General features: G+C 40.5%; 4 protein-coding genes across 16 annotated transcripts in view; 2 read left to right on the forward strand and 2 right to left on the reverse strand.

The window, feature by feature from the left end:
* Window positions 1–11,787, reverse strand: part of LOC110863415 (protein singles bar) — a 12,631-nt gene extending 844 nt beyond the window's left edge. The window contains exons 1-6 of one of the 8 annotated variants that reach the window (XM_022112719.2): window positions 3,693–3,980; window positions 3,563–3,606; window positions 3,227–3,353; window positions 2,498–2,725; window positions 2,175–2,339; window positions 1,002–1,737 (exon numbers count right to left, since the gene is read on the reverse strand). In XM_022112719.2, coding sequence (XP_021968411.1) covers window positions 1,663–1,737; window positions 2,175–2,339; window positions 2,498–2,725; window positions 3,227–3,340 — 582 coding nt within the window. In that variant the 5' untranslated portion in view covers window positions 3,341–3,353; window positions 3,563–3,606; window positions 3,693–3,980 and the 3' untranslated portion in view covers window positions 1,002–1,662. The other 7 variants (XM_022112720.2, XM_022112715.2, XM_022112721.2 and 4 more) reach the window with 7 other exon arrangements.
* LOC110845463 lies at window positions 4,863–10,283 on the forward strand. Its single transcript, XM_022091891.1, has one exon. The coding sequence runs from the start codon at window positions 4,863–4,865 to the stop codon at window positions 10,281–10,283; it is 5,421 nt and encodes a 1,806-aa protein (XP_021947583.1).
* A 1,122-nt stretch (window positions 11,788–12,909) lies between the features above and the next one.
* LOC110841656 lies at window positions 12,910–15,531 on the forward strand. 4 transcript variants are annotated; one of them, XM_035857270.1, is made up of 3 exons: window positions 12,910–13,096; window positions 13,559–13,652; window positions 14,545–15,531. In XM_035857270.1, exon 3 carries the CDS (start codon window positions 14,591–14,593, stop codon window positions 15,359–15,361), a length of 771 nt encoding a protein of 256 aa, XP_035713163.1. In that variant the 5' UTR covers window positions 12,910–13,096; window positions 13,559–13,652; window positions 14,545–14,590; the 3' UTR covers window positions 15,362–15,531. The 4 variants fall into 4 exon arrangements, with proteins under 4 accessions (XP_035713163.1, XP_035713171.1, XP_021943033.1 ...); XM_035857278.1 differs by lacking the exon at window positions 12,910–13,096 and adding an exon at window positions 14,381–14,440 and having other exon boundaries at window positions 13,145–13,652; XM_022087341.2 differs by lacking the exon at window positions 12,910–13,096 and having other exon boundaries at window positions 13,145–13,652.
* On the reverse strand, window positions 15,473–19,311 carry LOC110841657 (plasmolipin). Of its 3 annotated transcripts, none has more exons than XM_035857287.1 (5): window positions 19,177–19,311; window positions 17,878–18,521; window positions 16,217–16,384; window positions 16,026–16,127; window positions 15,473–15,941 (listed from the first exon to the last, which is right to left on the reverse strand). In XM_035857287.1, the coding sequence occupies exons 2-5, from the start codon at window positions 18,058–18,060 to the stop codon at window positions 15,837–15,839; spliced, it is 558 nt and encodes a 185-aa protein (XP_035713180.1). In that variant the 5' UTR covers window positions 18,061–18,521; window positions 19,177–19,311; the 3' UTR covers window positions 15,473–15,836. The 3 variants fall into 3 exon arrangements, with proteins under 3 accessions (XP_035713180.1, XP_021943034.1, XP_035713176.1); XM_022087342.2 differs by lacking the exon at window positions 19,177–19,311 and adding an exon at window positions 19,026–19,164; XM_035857283.1 differs by lacking the exon at window positions 19,177–19,311 and having other exon boundaries at window positions 17,878–18,984.
* Between the last annotated feature and the right edge of the window lie 1,734 nt (window positions 19,312–21,045).

Consider the following 21,045-nt stretch of genomic DNA (forward strand, 5'->3'; position numbering starts at 1 on the left):
GTATTTGCTACTTGTTGGTTTCATACCGCTTCAATGAGCTTCAGAATTCCAGGCATCCTTTTCATAAAGTCAACATGGACGCAGCCGCAAATGCAGCATTGACATAATTTCTTTGAGCTGGCTCCGACGGACCTGTGATTATAGCGAATGGCTCGCGGGGACGAAATTATGTTGGAAGGACAAGAACATGATCCTCCTCTACCATTTCGCACGATTGTCGGCAAGGGTCTCACCGGTACTGCTGTTGGTGCAACTCCAATCCTCGCCATTTTATTGTAATCGCAATATTTCATGCACACAACGTGTCTTCTCAATAATGAGAATGTGAAAATCAGTGAACTGAGAGAAAAAAATGCCCACCACGCATTTCCGACATTTTTCTTACCACGGAAGGGCTTACTTGTGACTTGGGTGAGTAATAGATTAATTTGTAAGCACTATAAAATCCAATTACTGGACAAACTATGAAATTTCTTGACTTATTACTCTGTCAGAAAGTTGTGTGTTTCTATTCACGTGTTGACATAGGATTGGGTTCACAAAACCAGAATGACTCACAATCCCAAGCTAGCAACAAGCAGGATTACAATTAAGAAGCCAGAAAAGAGATGCTTGAAAACGCATGTTTTGTCCCATCTTCGATTTAACTATTTTTCATACTCGGTGTGCCATGCTATGCAATTCCCATTAAGTGTTCGTCTGTGCAACGTGCCTTCTGGAAACGATCTCTGAAAACCAAGTCTCATAAACACGACCCACACGGACTGAGAATAAGATCTAAAATTAGAAACTGATGCGTTGCTGTAGTTTAAAGTTGCCCATTTGACAGTTAAGAAAAAGACGAAAGTTTTGGTTTATGTACAAACTGCACATGTGTTTTGTTCTCAATTCACTCAGCCAACTTCAAAACATGACAAAATTTCCATTACAAACTTCTTCTTTTAGTGCGTTGTGAATTTGAACATGGAAAAATGGACAAAAAATAAGATCAAATCCCGAAATAAGTGTAGAATTATAACACATTTAATTCATATGCATAAATATTTATCGCGTATGTATGTACATGTAAATATAAAGCATTATTGGTTCAAGCACAATACTCTTGGCTGACAATGTGACAAGTATTAGAAGACACAGATTCATATGTCGTCGTAAAGCTATACGCGTCGAACGAGTGAGATATCAAGGCGTCCTTTCTTTTCCGGCGTGTTTCTCTCGTGGTTGCTGTTCCAGATTCTCATTTGTAAAACTAGGTTGACACATTCCACTTGAAAAGAAAGATGCGTCCCATCTCCTCCGATTCCACTTTCTTAAACAAATCTCTTCACAACGCCCCATTGGGATCAAGCGTTGGCAAAAAATAGCAGATTACTTTTGTAGCTGGCTTTATTAGCTATTTATCGCATTTGTTTAAAATAATGGGAAACATTTTTGCAGGGTTTGTAGCACCACACGCAGTGGAATTCTTATTCGACATGCTTTCACAGCTCACAGCAACTATTTCCTTACTCATTTGTTTCCTACGGGTAGTAAAGCAACAAATATTATGACAATGTCTTAACGCTACGTGGATCTCATCATCAATCGTTTATGCACAAAATAAGATACAAGTTTTAGAGTATTAATTAGTCCGTGAGAAAGTTGATTGATGCAGCTCGAGGTTCAGCCTGACTTGAAATTCCGGTACGCGAAAAATACTGCAACTCCGTAAAGAATGGAGTTGATGATTCCGATTATCTGAAAAATTGCACGTCATTAGTTAATTTACTTTCCTGGACACTTTATTTGTTAACCCTTCGATTCGATTATTCTAAAACTATTCGTATTAGTATTTGACAGTGCTTACAATAAACTAATAATAAGAATGCGATAACAAGCAATATTAAAATAACCAATTTTAATAATAAACAAGCAGCCGTGAAAAGAACTCTCACCGAAGCAAAAATTAGTATCCCGTACGAATGTTGCCCACTCTGAAAAGTTCCCTTTCTAATTGCCACGCTACATAAATAGTTCATACTCGCAACAAAGTATAGAAATGTCAAAGGTGCGAAAAACGTCGTCTCCTGCTCGAGAAGTAATCAAATGTCCAAACCAAAAAAAGTCCACACCCAACATGCAACAAAATAAAAAAAGCACGGGTTAGTGAAATCAGTGAAAGTTGACTTTCTTACGCCTGCTGACAATCGCGCTTTGTACGCTTCTGGCGTATACTTGAACGCATCGGACTTGTATTTGTAGGCATCTGATTTGTAGGTGTACTCTCCCTCAATTTTGACGATGTAAATTATAGCCGAAAGCAAGAGGAGAATCATGGCAGCAACATGGTAAACAATTTCCTAAATAAACAACCCATCTTCTTCAAGATCGTCATCGCCCAGTTACAAATGTGTACAATTTGCACCAATGAGTAATATATTTGACCAAGGAGAGGCACATATTTGCTGCTCCATAGGAAGGATTTTGCATACATGATACACCAAATTGTTGAACTTACGAAAACGGTTTTCGGGAGAATGGTAGCAGTGGCGATGGAAATAAGACAAGAAATCAGCAGCAGAGTGGACGCAATGAGACATGTGGTCGCAATCAGGAGGAAAAAGAGTTCTGGGATAAATAACCCGTGATCTGGGATGTGAGAGAAGCTTGGACCCCGCGTGGCTTGGTGAATTTTGTGATAAGCGATGTAGTGTCCAACAAGGGATACGCACACAATGCCCAAAACCTGAAACGACACCATGATTTCACGATGGGTAATTACAAGTCGATCTTGTGGGTCAATGTAGTGGTTAGAATATCTAGCTTGTTGATGTTGAAAAAAGAATAAAATAAATATATTTATGACCCCCAATAATAATTCCTAATCTCAAAAGTGCTCATGGATAATTAAGTATTAAAAACATACATACATACATACATACGCATGATATCTACGAAACTCTGACGTGAGAAAAATTGCACAGTTTTGCTAACAAGACGTATCTGGGTCTTGGTGGATGTGTTAGAAGTGCTCAAAATAAATGCATGTCAGCCACTGCCTAACAAATCATCCGTACTTTGCACGTTCAATGTCTATTTGTTCATCTTACGATTAGTGATGTCATTCCCTACCGTCTTATTTATATGTATGTTTCATCATCAATAGAAAATTCGCAATGGACGTCAACCGTAGAAATACGGTCAAATTGGATAATGCCAGTAAAATGAATAATTAATTGTAACTTACAATATGAAGGAGCTTCAAGATTCCAGGTATCGTTTTGAAATAGCCAATGTTGAGAAGGATGGCAGAGGTAGTCGTGGTCGTAGTCGTTCTGGTCACTGTTACCGTGTGCGACATTTTGGTGGCGTATCTGAATTTATTAAAGAAAGCGAAATTGGGATTTAGTTGAAAATTGGTTGAAACTGGGGAGACTAAAACCGGCATAACTCAAAAAATTTCGATGAGCACAAACTTTTTTGATAACTATTGTAAAGATGCAATTTATTCCTGATTATGTTGTTGCCCTTGTCGTATTGGGAAAATACGGTCAGAATTTAACAATACGTGACATTGGATTACCGGATATAAAATGGTGTGCACAAACTGGTAGCGAAGTCGGGGAGCTAGACAAATATAAAATATGTATAATCTTGTTTGTCAGTCACTCAATTTATGTCACCAGTTTAACTCAAGCCAATATTTTTCTTACTACTGTAGTGCATAAATTATGTAAGTGATGGCCAGCAAAAAGTTCAATCCATTGCAGCACTACCACTACCACTCATGCACATACACAAATTATTACAAATGTGTTTCCCAATAACGATAAGGACCTGAAATACGCTTGTACATATGAAATGATGGCCGGAAGGAAATTGGTGGTGATTGAAGACATCATCGTTCAGCCCAGACTGCTGGACTGACTACTGATTTTCTTCCATTTCTACCAAATGGAAAACTATCAAGGATCGTGCGTTCGTTCGCATGAAAATAATAATAAATGTATGTAGATGAATGACATTCGGCTATTTCTCCTGAATTTATAACCCGAAATGGGGTCTATTTTGGGCGGATCCTCAGTCTTTCGTTGTGATTACATACCTGGGTTCGTATATTAACCTATTATGTACTGCTTCTCTTGTATTTACTCGTTCAATCTGCACATGAACCGGCCACAGCGTCAGTAACAAAGTAATAACCATTCGAGTTCTTTGGGCACCACAAGGACCGAGAAATACAAATATTGTTGAGGAAGTTTTAAGTATTTGACTCCTGCATTTGTATTTTTAAGATTATGTATGAAAAGGTTGTATAATTCAATTTCCCTATCCTACCCTCTGACGCACATGCATTATTTATTAATTTGACTAATTAATATTAAAGGTAAATGACTAGTTAAGAGTTTGCGGCTTATCATTTTGTTCTGCTCTTCCAGCATAAATGTAATTTACTTACAAGTCTCCATGTTAATCATAACCTTGTCCGGCCATTCACACGAAGCTTATAAATATTGGTTACAATTCTTATCTCGATGTCACTCTGTTGTCCATGGTCTACCAGTTACTTTGTCACTCAAGCTCTTAAGTCGCAAACTGCCCCAAATAAATAATTTAAGTGACATATAACTGCTTTGTCTCAACGTGCCTCATTTCAAGAACGAGAGATTTACATCACACAGCATCATTACCAATCACACAATCAGGGAACTTTGCATTCTCAACATTTTGGTCTCGCTTCAACCGGATATAAACCGTCCATTCGCAAGTGTGTAAATTTGGTAAGCGCTGTCTTTCGTTAAGTCCATTGTTGTGGGTTACTGGATAGGAGGTTCAGAATCGGCCATCGGGCGTCGGGTTGAACCCCAGTAGCAACAACAATCATGGCACCCACAGTGCTGGATAAAGCAACCAGTGAACGCTCCACCACTAGCGACCTCATTGATTATCTGGAAACAGAATTGACCTCTCACGCGACAACCCCATTAGATGAAGCACACACCAGTCATCTTCTGTCGATGGTGAAAGCCTGCCAGACCGACGTAATGGAGATTCACCGTAAGATACAGCTTGCATCACCTCCAGACATGACACCACACCAACAAGAATTTCAGCGACTAATGACCAAGTCCACCAAGTTATTATCAGCATTTACTGGAATCAAGATGAAGTTCCCAGTCTCATCTTCCGCCTCCAGTTCAAGTGCTGCAACCAGTTCAACCACTCCAACCACGACGGATATCAGACTCCCTCGTCTCGAACTTCCCTCTTTCGACGGCAATCTGCAAGATTGGGTCACTTTTCGGGACATGTTTGTCACTGCCGTGCATGACAACTTGTCTCTTAGTAAGTCACAGAAGCTTACCTATCTAAAATCTCTACTCAAGAATGAAGCATCCAGGCAAATCTCTAGTATGATAATATCGGACACTAACTATGATATTGCGTGGTCCCAGTTGTCTGATAGGTATCAGAACGATCGCGAACTACTTTTCGCCATTCTCCGTAGATTCCACAACCAAGCTCTTGTGAAGCCGCAGTCATCAACATCAATCCGTAGCCTAGTTGATGTCTCTCGTGAGTGCATCCGATCACTGGATGTCCTCAAGCTTCCTACAGATCAGTGGGACGCGCATCTCCTTTTCATCCTAGTTACGAAGATGGATTCAACATCCAAAGAATTGTGGGAGCAGTCGCTCAAGGACAGCTCCATTCCCTCACTAAAATCCCTATTCGAATTTCTCGAGCAGAGAGCTCGAGCACTAGCAGCAAGTGGATCATTATCATCATCATCGAAGCCCGTGCACCCCAACAACCCGCATGGCAACAGAGTTCAGACACGTAATATGGTCCACACCACAAATGCCAGCAGAAATTGTCATTTATGTGAAGCAAGTCCTCATCCTCTATTCAAGTGTGAGAAGTTTCTGGGACTCCCAATTCAGCAACGAGTTGATGGCGTCAAGAAGTTGAATTTGTGTTTCAACTGCTTTGGGCCCCACAGAATCCAAGACTGTCCCAGCAACAGAACGTGTAGGACGTGCAATGGTAAGCACCACACCCTTCTACACAAACCCAGGCAAGCCGATGCCGCAGCCATTCCTCCAGTGGTGCTACATGCAGAAAACAGCGCCCCTCATCCCCCACGTGACAAGTCTCATTCCACTCCCAAGGAATACGACACCCTACTGGCAACATGCCTCGTCCAGGTAGCAGACCCCAGCGGTAACTACCACACCCTCCGAGTGCTGGCCGACAATGGCAGCAATGCAAACTATGTGACGGACTCTTGCATCAAAAGGATTGGAGTTCCTCGCAGACGGTACTTCGCAACGGCAACAGGTCTAGGTGGAGTATCCCTTGTCAATGCTACTGGAATTACTGAATTCTCAGTCAGCCCACATTTTGATTCAACCATTTCATTCTTTGTCTCCAGGTGTCTCATCACTTCGAAGATCACTGGCAGACTCCCATCTTCAACCTTCGACCACAGCAGATGGTCACATCTCCAAAACCTCCAATTAGCCGATCCCAACTACTACAAGCCTCAAGACATTGACATGCTCCTGGGTGCTGAGTTCTTTTTCGACATTCTCAAGGGTACCAAGTTGAAAGGCCCACCCAACAGTCCATTCGCTATCTCAACTAGTTTCGGATGGCTGATTGGTGGTGGTGCCCCAAACGCCCCTTTAATCAATCCTCAGGTCCATGCCACCCTCGCCTCGCAACATGGTCGCAGTACCAATTCAATCTCCTCTGCCAGTGATCAGGATGAGCACCTCGACGCTACGCTACGGAGATTCTGGGAAATTGAGAGTGCGCCCTTGCAGCGGCTCCAAACCTCAGACGAATCAAAGGTCGAATCTCACTTCGCCTCCACCTATCGCCGAGAAGAGAATGGTCAATTCACCGTGCAGATTCCATTCAAATCTCAGGTATGCCACCCTCCTCCACCGTCAGCAGGTCTGTCAAATCCTGCAATCAGAGTACCAGCAATTGGTAAATCCATGGATATTGCCATGAAGCGTCTCCTCTATTTGGAACGACGTCTTGCCAAGAATCCAGACCACAAGAAACAATATGCACTATTCATGAAAGAATATGAAGATTTAGGCCACATGGAACGTGTTACACCAGAGGATTCAACTTCAGCCTGTTACATCCCGCATCATTTTATCCTCAAGGAATCCAGTACAACAACAAGTTTTCGGGTTGTATTCGATGCCTCCGCGAAGACATCAAACGGTTTTTCACTAAATGACACGATGATGGTTGGCCCCACCATTCAGGATAGCCTAACTGATCTCTTGACTCGTTTTAGAATCCACAAGATTGCCTTTGTAGCCGATGTCGCGAAAATGTATCGGCAGATCCTGCTTTCGTCGCCTGACAGAGAGTTTCATCGCATTTTATGGCGTGAAGACCCTAGCAAACCAGTGCAGCATTTCCGACTTCGCACCGTCACATACGGAACTGCTGCAGCCCCCTTCCTAGCCACCAGAGTTTTGGAGGAAGTTGCAACCCTGGAGAAGGACTCTTTCCCTCGAGCAGCAGAAGTTGCCCTCCGCGATTTCTTTGTTGATGACTTGATGTCTGGAGAACCATCAGTCGAGGAGGCAATTGAAACCCAGCATCAATTGATCAAGATGATGGAAAGCGCAAAGATGAGCCTACGAAAATGGTCGTCGAATTCCCAAGCCGTATTAGATACCCTACCGCCTGAGATGCGAGAGACGCAATCTCTTCTAAACTTTGACACTGATTCCTCGATCAAGACTCTTGGCATTCGATGGAACCCTAAAGCAGACCAATTCACCTTTATGGTTTTGCCAACTCCATCCACTACTCAAGTAACCAAGCGGTCCATTCTTTCTGAGATCGCTCGCCTGTTTGACCCTGTTGGTTGGCTCGCCCCTGTCATAATCAATGGCAAGATTATAATGCAATCAATTTGCAAACTGCAGCAGGGATGGGACGAATCTTTACCGATGGAGATTCACAATCAATGGAATGCATTTCGCACTGACCTCGAAGGTTTAGTCAAACTCTCCATCAATCGTTATTTTTTGCAAGGCTCTCAATTGTTGTGCCCCAGTCTCAATGTCCCTAGTTTTACCACCACCAAGTACTACCTCGCCGGGTTCTGCGATGCCTCGGAGGACGCCTATGCAGCCGCAGTCTATTTTTGTGCCTACGATGGTCAAAATAGTTCTATCTCACTTGTCACATCCAAAACTCGCGTGGCGCCCTTGAAGAAGATATCCTTGCCTCGCCTTGAGCTATGCGGAGCCAGTCTTCTCGCCGACCTTACACTCGCCGTCCAATCAGCAGTAAAAGTTCCGATTCATTCAATAACGGCATGGACGGATTCGACCGTTACCCTTGCATGGATCCGGTCTGACTCCTTAAGATGGAAGACGTACGTGGCCAACAGGGTCACAAGTATCCATGAGAAAATTCCGCCCATGCGTTGGGGACATGTCCGAGGAGATGAAAATCCTGCAGATTGCGCGTCACGGGGAATCACTGTAAAGGATCTTATCTACCACCCCCTTTGGTGGGAAGGACCTCCATGGCTCAAGAACGGAATACCTGATCCCCAATGCTGTGTCCCACTCAATCACTCCTTAGCTGTCAGTGAAGAAAGAAAACCAAAACCGACCGTATTCCATTCAATGATAGAATTCAATGATTCAATCCTGCACCGATATTCATCTCTACTAAAACTTGTCAGAATAACAGCATTCATATTCCGATTTGTCAAAAGTTTCAAATGTCGCCAAGATCTCAAGTTATGCCATGTCGTCACTCGTTCCGGTAAAGATGTCGCTACAGTGGAACCACGTCACCCAGTCCACAAGCAAGTTCGCCCCAAGTCCACAAAATCCACCACGAATGTGCCCCCTTTGACTCCAGCAGAACTTGACCAGGCGTTCTCATACTGGATTAAGCACTCTCAACAGCAAGAATTTTCCAAGGAAATTCACTCCCTCGCCAATGAGCTACCTATCAAGAAGAAGAGCAAATTAATTTCTCTGCTGCCCTTTATCGATTCAATAGGATTGCTCAGGGTTGGTGGTCGTCTAAAAAATGCCAAGATTTCTGAAGACCAAAGACATCCCATTCTCCTGTCATCCCATCATCACTTGACACAATTACTCATCAAATCTGAACATTTGAAACATTTTCACGCTGGTCCTCAGCTTCTGATGTCGGTACTTCAGCGGCGTTATTGGATCATCCGCATGAAAGATGCAGTCCGAAGAGAAATTGCAAAATGCTTGACATGTACCAGAACAAAGGCTCAAACTCTACAGCAAGTGATGGCAGACCTCCCTTCATTTCGCGTCAACCCAGCTCGACCCTTCCTGAAATGTGGAGTGGACTACGCTGGACCCTTTTCTGTTCGGCCCATCCAGCCTCGAAGCAAAATAACTCTAAAGGCATATCTGGCAGTATTTGTGTGCTGCACCACCAGAGCAATACACTTGGAAGTAGCTACCAGCCTCTCAACCGACATGTTTATCGCTGCCTTTCGCCGATTCATAAGCAGAAGAGGTCTACCCACGGACATGTACAGCGATAATGGTACAAATTTCATTGGTGCCAATCGCGAGATGAAGGAAATGGTTCAATTGGTAAATTCCTCATCCCATAACCAGCAAGTGGCCGATAACCTATCAAGAGATGGAATCCGATGGCATTGGAACCCTCCTGCCGCCCCCCATTTTGGTGGAAACTGGGAGATTGGTGTCAAATCCTGTAAATTTCACCTAAAGCGAATCATGGGATCGCACCGATTGACTTTCGAAGAACTGACCACTGCAGCGTGCCAAATCGAAGCGATCCTGAACTCCCGTCCGTTGACCCCTGAGTCCAACAATCCAGAAGACCTCGCCGCTCTTACCCCTGGACATTTCCTCATTGGTGCTCCATTAACAGCCGTTCCAGAACCGAACTTGTTGGATCTCAAAATCAATAGCCTTTCCCGATGGCAGTTAATCCAACAAATGATCCAGGCTTTTTGGAAGCGTTGGTCAGCCGAATATCTATCCCGACTCCAACAGCGCCCGAAGTGGATGAGTGGATCTCGAGCGATCGCAGTTGGCGATATTGTCGTCATTAAAGAGGAGAACCTACCCCCATGCGTTTGGAAACTTGGTCGTATCCTCGCCCTGCACCCTGGAAATGACTCATTAGTGCGCGTCGTCACGGTCAAGACGTCTACTGGTGTTTTCAAGCGTCCCATTGTAAGGTTATGTTTGCTCCCAATTGAAAATTCTTCCCAAGATGAAATTCTCTAATTTTTGTAATGTATACAGTTTTGTCAATTTTAATTTTATTGAAGCCGTTGGTTCAAGGCCGGCGGAATGTTGAGGAAGTTTTAAGTATTTGACTCCTGCATTTGTATTTTTAAGATTATGTATGAAAAGGTTGTATAATTCAATTTCCCTATCCTACCCTCTGACGCACATGCATTATTTATTAATTTGACTAATTAATATTAAAGGTAAATGACTAGTTAAGAGTTTGCGGCTTATCATTTTGTTCTGCTCTTCCAGCATAAATGTAATTTACTTACAAGTCTCCATGTTAATCATAACCTTGTCCGGCCATTCACACGAAGCTTATAAATATTGGTTACAATTCTTATCTCGATGTCACTCTGTTGTCCATGGTCTACCAGTTACTTTGTCACTCAAGCTCTTAAGTCGCAAACTGCCCCAAATAAATAATTTAAGTGACATATAACTGCTTTGTCTCAACGTGCCTCATTTCAAGAACGAGAGATTTACATCACACAGCATCATTACCAATCACACAATCAGGGAACTTTGCATTCTCAACAAATATCAAAAAGAATGCAGAACTTAGCACTCGACGACGAGACTGAAAATGTCTCCCAATTTGATGTGCGATGATGAGATGATAACTGACGGATTGGAAGATGGATGAACACTTGGAAGTAATCCAGAACTTATTTGTATGGTTCAAAACTATTGTTTTCACAGAGAATAATTTGAAGCTTCGTTTAAAATCTGGTTCAATTTTAGCTCAATTAGATTGGTAATTTTATAAAAACAAAATCAATACAGAGAACGATTCAGCTTATTTGTAGTCAACCATACTGAAGTGATTACCTGTATAATAATAATAATTGTCCTTGCACACGTGCAAGGATGAGCTTATGGAGATCTTATTGGAATAAATTTTTGGGGTAGCTGAGAAGTGACTTTGTTGACAGAGTTATAAGCACTGACTTTATGTAATATTTGCAACATATCAGCAATGACGACATACTTTTACTTGGCGAATGATAGACATTCATTTGCAAATAATGGGATGCGCCTTTCATCGCTGCATGCACATGTACGTGCTAAGGAGTACAAGACCAATTTGGGCACAGCACCTCGTATTTCTCTCTACGTATATGTAGATATGTTTGTATGTATGTGATTAAAATTTTGAATGAAAATGACTCACGTTTATTTTATGCTCTTGTAATAAGCAACGACTAATCTTTGTCACTTCTTCAATTAATTGGTGATGATTTTTAGCACGGCAACCTCTTGACACTGGCCTTGGCAAGCTCCTTAACTAATGCAAAATTAAATTTTGCCTCCTTGTAAATTGGAATTGATCAAAATAGCAAGTTGGAAATTTTCTAAATATTACTCAAAAAAATTGTCAATCAAAAAATGCACTCGTTTAGAAAAATAATACTTCCAAAAGACCAAGACACAGTGGCTTTATTCTGACAGGCGTGACCTGGATTGGTCTGAAAATGCGGACAGCAAAACACAAACTGACTGATTTTTCATGGACTCGGTGTGAATTTGCTAGTTTTTGCACACACGGTCCTCGTGACTCATTCAGTTTCTCGTCCAAAAACAGCTCGGCCAAATCCCAAAACCTTAACGATAGCAAAGCTAGCCAAAATGTTTATACTGCTTCTAAAGGGCAATGCATAATGTGTGTATGGACTGATTGATTAGCAAAAATATCGGTTAATGTTTACTGAAAGAGGTTGTGATGCATCAGCAGAGGCGGGTATCCATTTTCCACCGGAACTATATGGCCGTGATGACGCGGGTGAGATTATGGGTGTAACTTCCGTCGTTTCTCATCAAATAAATTGAGATCTTCGTATCATACGCGTTTGGCATGATCAAACCAGACGAAAAGTATCGGCTTCATCATAATCATGAATGTAGAAAGCAAAAATAACCATTGTGATCTATAAACACAGCGATAAAAGGAGTATTTTATGCACGCGTACATGTAATGCTTCGTATATGCATACATTCGTGATTGCCGTCAGAAAATCAGATTCGGGTTGCAAAAATTCTACCACCCGACTCGGGACTTAACCCACTTTCAATTCTGCCAGATCAAAATTAATGGCACATTTTGCTTTCACATGTGGTTTTTGGATGATAATAAACACAACACATGGGTTCAAGTTCTGCATCACGATTACTTTTTTCCAAATTTTGTGCCCTGACCATATTTGCATACATGCTGATTTGCATGGGGAATACCTCTGGCAATTTGTGTACACAGTTTAATTTATGAAACTTTATGTCTCAGACAGATTCAGCACACCTTCAAGTCCCAGACACTTTTGTAGCCCTTCTCCAGGCATTTCCAACGATGAGGACGATTAGGAATTTCTGGATTATTTTTCATTTACAATGCGGTTATTCGTGGAGGACTGTTTGTATATACAGCATGACTTTCCGTCTTAAACTAGTGTTATCTAAAACAGTTATCTGTGTGTGGGTTATCGCATTATTATTGCAACATGACCCATTAACCAAATCCATGGACATTCATTCGTGTAACCTGAGAATTGGGAGAATAATAGGATATCTACATGTGTAGTTGCAGCCTTGGTTCGAAACAAGGTGTTCAATGCACCACAGCTAAATATACATATTTAATAAGAGCTTTGATTTTAAGCGAGCTATCAAATTTCCGTTTTTAATTCGCAACCACCACTCGGTTTGAACGAGTCAATCCAATATTTACAATTTCTACGAATCAATGGAAAATTACACTGCCAAACTGTAACGACGCTGTGCATGTATTTACATACAAGGCCTGCCAATGTAGGGTAATAAAACATTGCATAATTGTTTGTCGTGAGCGTGACTGCCTGTAAATGTAAACATTCGGAAATAATAAAGATTTTTATTATTTTCAATCATACATATGTACTCTTCTCAGCGAAATATATTTAAGATTGGTGATACTCGAGCACCGCTTAAGTTATGGAAGAAGCCAAGCTACTTTGGAATTTAAGAGACGTTTCACGGCGACAATATTTTTAGCCACGAAATTGTCAGACTCAGCAGAACATGAAGCATTGCCCTGTTTTTGTATACATTTGCGACTTCCCTGGCACGGAATAGAATCTTATTTATAATAAGTCCGAAATAGAAAAAAGTCAGTCAGTCATTAAACCACTCGCGAAATAACAATAGGAGGAAGAAAAGTGGAGCAGCAAACCGCGTCTGGCTTAATAATACATGCATGTGTAATATGCTCTTCTGTGACAATCTGGTAAATACTTTAGGTGAGACACGTTGGTGAGTGACGACGCATAATTGCACTGCTGCGCTGACATAGTGATCTTCCGGGTTTCCACATATTTCTTGCGGATTCTTCAGGTAAAGAATGCGAATATTTATTGCGAAAATATTTTTAGAAACACGTCAAGTTTTTATCGGTTCTTAATTCCATCTGTCTACAGAAAAGTCTCTTGAAATATTAATATAATAATACAAATGTAGAATTGTAGACACGCAGCTGCAGGTCACATTCCAGTAATGCAATTTATAGTCTATAAGCTAATGCATACGTTTAATACGTCATGCTTACTTATTTTTGTACAATAGCAGAATTTTGTTACATATTTGCAAATATGTTTTCCATTGACAGCAGGCGACAAAATATTTTGCAGGTGCAGAATGGAAATCCTGGCAGGAAATAGCATATCGAGCTCAAAGATCTTCTAATAAAAATTGTCAATAATAACGCTTGGCAGGTCGACGTGAATTATATGGATTGGAAATACGATTTGATACTGGTAGGAACTAGGAATGAGCATATTTGCAAATTTTTGCAATTGAACTTGTCCTCTACTGAAACAGCCCTGTATAGAAATCTATCCATCTATATGCCATATACATGGGTGGTGATTATGATTATTCACGTCCATGCAGAAATCTGTATACCACAAGCACGTCAGAGACGGAATATGTATGTTAAGTTAATAGCGTACTATTTGGCACACCCGTCAGAATAAATGAGGGCCTGGTAGAATAATGTTCCATTAAACTACGTTGTGATAGCTGCAAAATTATTACCTTCTAATTATTTTATTGTCTTTGTAAAGCAAAATGATACACAACTGCATGGGGTAGTTACGTCAGGTGTGTGGGTTACAGGGTTCCAGGTAAAAATGAGATATAAATGTCGTAGAAAAGGATAATTATTCGTAGAGCAACAACACGCGCTGAACAACATTTCAATATATTTTTTGTTACTTTTGACCCGCAGAGACCTTAGAATTTGGAATTGGAGAACACGAGTTTGGCAGGAAATCATGGGGCTGGATCCTCACTTCTCCAAAACAAAATCCAAATCGTCAATCTCAACAATTGGGAAGACTGACGTATTTTGGGACAACGTTAACCAGAATCAGAATCAAGAATGTGAAGAAAAACCGTCCATTCTGGAGTTTAATATTTTCATTTCAAACTCTGGAGATCTGATTTCTTCCAGAGATCTCGATCCTTGCATTCATTCTTTCCGACGACGACGAACAAATTCCGTGTATGAGATTCCCGTGCAGAACTCTTTACTGGCAGCGAAGGAAATATACGAGGAATGTTTGGAGCTATCTCTCAACAAAATCTCAAAGAAATCCGTGAGATTCAGCGAGGACACAAATTTTATAGAACGCAACATGAACCGTCCTTTTTGGAAAGAGCTGGCCGAGAGAAAAATCAGACGGAAAATATTGAGAGAACAACGTCGACGGAGACAGCAACAACGATCCATGACCTTTTTCGACATGCTGAGACTTTTGTTTGCTTCAAAGAAACACAACTCAGCCAATCCCGCAAACGGACAGAATCTCGGTGGCGAAATGACCCAATCTCATCTTCTTCAAACTCTGCAGCATTCTGCTGAAGATCTAAATTCCAGTTCGTTTTCTGAGACGCCCATTTTCATCAACGAAGTGGACACTAAAAAACCCACGGAATTAGAAACGAGAAAAAATTCCAAAGTGCACAAAATGCTCCGATCGATGCAAATGTGGTGGAGAGCCGACAGTAACGACTTACCCATTCAACAAATGCAGATTAATTAATAGTTCACTTGGACAAAGACTGAGACCTCGTAAATTATTGTGATTCTCTTGATGACTAATTTTACAGTTTAAATAAAAAAAAAACGTTTATATAACGAATTACTCCATTAATTTGGATTACAAATTTATATTTGAAAAATTAATTGTGTTTGATAATAATAATAAATATACAGGCAGCACACATTGTTGTTAGATAAAATTCATTTCGTTATTGTTTAATACTTTTGAATAGATTATTTATATCGAAATTAATTATATTCTAAAAGCCCTTAAAAAAGACTGAAAAATATCGTACAACTTTTTAATTAAATTGGAAAGCAAAACAACGTCCTTTGTATAATTAAAAGAATTCCAGCACACTGACAGATCAGAAATCGACTGCTCTATTTTGTATGTATTGCAACTTCCTGAGACTAAATGATTCTTAAATGCCAACATTATTAGTATCTGCTCCCTAAAACCATTGCTACTTTATTTATGGAAGATTGGGAGCATTTGTATCCGAAGTGCTTTGTCTCCACTCCTTGAAGAGGAAAAAAGCTCCTACTCCATAGGCAATGGTGTTGAACAGTCCAAAACACTAAATTATAAAATAAATATAGTAAATTAAAAACGAAAATAAATAAAGTAAGGAAATGAAATGAGTATGAAAAAATGTTATTACAGCCGCAGCAGTTCCGCTGTGATCATAACCCGAAGAAATGGCAAATTGGACAATCATGGCGATGAAGTAAAACACCGTTGCCCCCACAGTGTAGTAAAACTCCTGCAAAAAAGATCATGTGACAGTTGGAGATCATTTAAAGCACCAAAAATAGTAAAAGTAGTGTGTTTAACGGTCTTTTTCTTGCTTACCAGCACGAGCCATGGGATTTTGAGTGTCAGAGCTTCTCGTATACAGAGAAAATAAATGCAGATCCAGAAGGCAGTCACCAAAAATGTGGTCACAACGACAAATAGGAAGAAATGTGTTCCACCCCAATGAGCTGGAGCAGCCAAACTCATGCAAAATATTGCGAAAATCTGAAAATGTGATAAAATATTTGTAGAAATATTATTGCGAAAGAAGAAAGTGGATGGGAATTTAATAAATGTATGTACATCGTATGTGATTTAAGAGACATGTGACCAATACTTTGACGATGCGTTAATTGGGGACATAAACCTACTTATTTTGGGAGTTTAGTACGCGTAATAAAATTTTATTATTTCCGTAACAAATATTCCGTATGGGTGAGAGTTTTTTTCGCCTCCATGTGTACACACGTTGCATAAGAAGTTATGAATATGAAACTTTTAGAATCTTACAAAATACGCAGGGAGGAAACGCTACTCGTACGTATTTAGGCATGCATCTTAATTGTTTGAAGACTTGTTATCTGTTGACAGAAACCAGTCCTTGCCATTTGTGCTCTGGAAGGGTGAGGTTAGTTGAGGTGAAGCCTTACAAAAGTTATTCGTCGTCATTTCCACAGCCTGGAATCACTTAGTTCTATACTAATTACCACCATGTTGAATACGTATTATATGAAAGCACTTATTTTGTACACAAATGTTAATGGGTGTGTTGCTTCCTGTCACTTGTCATATTTGGTTTGGTTCCACCTGATGCGTTTCCTATTACTCACATCATTCAGAAAAAAAGTGAGGTTAACTGACATCAACATTGAAACGCTGTGTTCTCTTTCTGGGTTTGAACTTGAAATACGAAGGTTTCGACATCCGATAACATGGAGCAAAGTGAATACGACAGAATGGTTGGATCAAAATCATTGTCATCCTTCATTGCTCTTCCCTAACCACGACTCAATATTTACATAATATGTATGCATTGTGTAATGAAATGTTTTGACGTAAATTTTGGGAATTATGAAGGCAATTGCTTGAAACAAAAGTAGCAAATAAGTGTGTAAGACAAGTCGTAAGCAGAGTCCTTCGCCAGAATAGAAAGGAATGCAAGGGAAAGTTGTGCCTATGTAATTTTAATGGTCAAGCCCTCAAACCGAAGTATGTATGTAAGTCCAAGCGTAAATATGCATATGTATGCATTGACAGCGATGCAGTCTGAATGGCAAGCACAATTTCTGCTTAGGTGTTCCGGTGATGAATTTAATGCAGGGCATTGATTTATTTAATACAGAGTAATTTTCGTCATGTATCATCAATCAACCCACCGAGTACAAGATAGCAAACAATGTGCAACTTAACAGACAATATGACATCGCCAACTATTGCAAGTGCACATAAGCCACGTATTCAATCCATCTTATGCAAGGAAATCGTGTCTTCGAAATCATATCTACAAAAAAGTTGTCACTGCAAGAGACAGGAAAGAAGAATCGGAGTTGATCACGGATCTTGAAGCTGAATGAGTTGAAATTTGAATTAATGAACTGTTGGATTGGTCTAAACTTGTGAAATATAGTAAATCGGCGTCTACTAATTGCGATGTCACATTTATCGGATCTCATCCCACGGGACGATATACATACATGAAACACCATCTGTAAACTTACAAATTGCACAATTTTCAGAATTCCAGGAATAGATTTGAAATAATCAAAGTCAAATTTGATCCAGTCCAACGTGACGGCCGGAGAGGTTGACGTGGTCGTAGTGTGATGCATTTGTGGATTGTTCTGCTGTGGTCTGACCGGCTCCATGGGTCTGGTCCCTTGGGCGTTTTCCGCCTTCATCATCTTTCCCAGTCACAACCCCACCTTCGGTTCACGCCACCAAAAACTTTACAAACTTCCACACACAAAACTGTCCTCAGACCTTTGAGGAAGGCGTTGGTCGAAAAGTTATTTGCACTTTGGTTACCACATGCTCAATCATGTCAGGCCATGAGCCTATTGGGCAACAATGAGAAGGATCCGACCGTACTGGTCTAGTTCAGTAGTGACACTAACGAAGAGACTGTTTTGAATGCCTGATGGTTATGTTGTGAAGAGTTCGTCCAAGTGTTACAGCATTTTAACACCACCGAACATACATCTACTGCGAGAAGACGTTGGGACGTGGGTGTCTCAGATTTAGAGGAATCATGCAAATATCTATTCGTTCACTTCACTTTTTACTATCCATCAATCCAAATACAGTCGACGTATTCAATTCACAAGTTGTACCTCCCAGACCTCTTCAGCTTTGGTATGTTCTCCTAAAAAGGTTAAAAGCACAGACAAATTTCACTCAGGCGTACTTAATTTTAGCCAGAAAAAGCTAATAAAATTGAATGAATTTGGCCAATCACGATCATGAATAGAAAAATTATTCGGTGATTGTAAACCCGGAATCGTTTCCACATTCACAACGGCACCAGGCAAAACAATCGTATTTATCAGAGTAGGAAAAATCTAGCAATTTAGTTACGTAATGTTTTCCTTGCCCCATGCAAAAGATGACACTCAACCTTGCAGAATAATACATGGGCGATTACGACGCTGCACGTAAAAGCAGTGCAACGTTTAATTGGACGCCATGAGAAAAATGAAATCGCCTACACAAACCAATCCACCAAATCTGATACAACAGTCAGTAGGTTCTCCTTTATATGGTTTCATAGAACAAAACAAAGCGAAAACCGTGCAACCACGCGATAGATATTTCTACAGCATCCTCCTCCAGGTACTCTGATGTAATAGTAATTGTACAACTACTTAACCTTATAATTCAGCTAATTCCAAAGAAAATGAGGGGTTTCTGGAGTCAAAAGTGAGTCAGATATCAATTCTTGACTCATTTCTCCAACTGAACAGAAACAGATGAGAAGGAAGCAAGTAGAAAACTGACAAATAGCAAAAAAAATTATTCACTCTCTGGTTGGATCGAGTTTCGAAAGATGTTTTCTGCTCTCCTCACTTAAGTAATGCAGCACGGGTGGTGTGTGTGTGCAGATAGATGGATAATAATGAACGGGAAGACGAGTTATGCGAGAATGCAATAACAATAATAATACGAACCAAAAGCTCTTTAAGCTTTTAAATCTCCGTTGCAAAGGGTGAATGCAGTTGTGCCAAAGCTGCTATTAAATGTAAGCAGCCTACGGATTTATTTACCCGTTCGCTGACTTGAGGAAGACGCCTTGAGGGTTATCTCCTACTATCGGCACTGCTCCCCTCACTTCGTCGTGTCAGGCCAACCGACTTACCAAGATCCACACCGAGATTGGCCTCCCTCCATTATGGTCCACTCGACGTTTGCACCGCTTTCATATTTTTTTTATGCCGACTGATTTATTCCCTTCGATATCAGAATATTCTATTTTTGGCGTGAGACAGTTCAGTTGCGACCAACAGCAGCAGGGGATGAATTCATGTTTTCATGCTTGAAACGGTGGGTATGCAAAATATGTCTGCTTAAATCTTTTAGATGCACGCGTAACTTGCATAAGTTTAAACGGTAACATGTTTTAATTGTTTTTTTAACTACCTATTAAAATGGTTGAAAATGTCCTCGTAGGAATTATTTACTAGCGAACAGGTATTGTGCGCTGTTATGCCTATTATCTTTGTGGTGGTTAGTGAAAACTAAGCTTGGGCGAGACGGAAGTTATCCCTGGTGTTAGCACTATCACGATAATTTGGCTTCAAGGGAAAGTTCCTCTGTAGTATTCACTTGCAATATTTGCTTATCTGGATGTATCGTAAGATGAACTTTGACAAGGACGTGAAACCCAAAAACACTAATAATTTGTCACCCTTCTCATTACAACCAACCACGGGAGACAAATTGGTTTGTAACTTTTCTAAAAATAAAACTCGTGTCAAATGTCAGCAAATGTTGATTAAAGAGAGATGATGATCATTATAAGCAACGGTTTTTTTTAAATATCTACATCGTGGCTTGACTGGGGAGAAGGATTACTAATTTATGTTGGTTAATATTGTTAGTCATTAAAATTAGCTGCCGTTGCCGTCGGACCATTGTGTGAGTGAGTTACGTATTTCATCTGGGATAGTAGCAGCATTAAAATTACGAATTTCGTATGCAAATAAAACACTCTCACCAGCAACTCCTTACTTTGATGCATCTGCTTCATTATGCAGGAAGAGGATGGATTCTCGTTGGTTGCAGTGAGAAAAACACACATGTACAACCTCAAGTTTGTTAATATGGTTTAGAAATGAAGAATAAATTACTTTTGGTTTCCCTTTTGTACTCCTCTTCGTCAGGTTGGCATAATATTCGTGAATTTATTTGCACGTGTTGTAGAATCATTTACAGTCAATCCGTCTTTTGTTTTGCCTGGCATAACTGCATATTTTCCACATTTTGTGAGGTATCTATGTGCATGGCTACATGATGCGTGATTATGACGGAACAATCTGTTTCATGAAAAGCTGCACACATTGTGATGTTCTACCATCATCATCGTTGTAAAAGCTGTCTTTGCAACTTCCTTCCTATGTGCATATCTGTCATGAGCAGTTGTGTTTCATTTTAGGAGCGTGAGCAGCCAACCACAAATTTCCATTGTCGAATATGTCGGTGATTGCTGCGTATCTTATCGGGTGGCTCATCTGTAATTGGGCTGGGAGTTGCTTTACAGGGTATTTTTTCGGAAGGAACGAGATGACAAGACATAAGCGATTCGTATTGAAAAATATTATCCATCCATTGCAATCCACTCGACCCTATTTTCCCTGTTGCGCAAAAGTTTGAGATCCATAATAAATTGGAAT

The sequence above is a fragment of the Folsomia candida genome, unplaced genomic scaffold (genome assembly GCF_002217175.1).
Source record: "Folsomia candida strain VU population unplaced genomic scaffold, ASM221717v1 Fcan01_Sc001, whole genome shotgun sequence".
NCBI lineage: Eukaryota > Metazoa > Arthropoda > Collembola > Entomobryomorpha > Isotomidae > Folsomia > Folsomia candida.

Coding starts and splice junctions, on each gene's coding strand:
- LOC110845463 (XM_022091891.1), top strand. CDS start 4,863: ATGGCACCCACAGTGCTGGATAAAGCAACCAGTGAACGCTCCACCACT.
- LOC110841656 (XM_035857270.1), top strand. CDS start 14,591: ATGGGGCTGGATCCTCACTTCTCCAAAACAAAATCCAAATCGTCAATC.
- LOC110841657 (XM_035857287.1), bottom strand. CDS start 18,060: ATGATGAAGGCGGAAAACGCCCAAGGGACCAGACCCATGGAGCCGGTC. Junction 16,128..16,216: donor AAATCCCATGGCTCGTGCTG/GTAAGCAAGAAA, acceptor TCTTTTTTGCAG/GAGTTTTACTACACTGTGGG. Junction 15,942..16,025: donor ACAGCGGAACTGCTGCGGCT/GTAATAACATTT, acceptor TTTATAATTTAG/TGTTTTGGACTGTTCAACAC.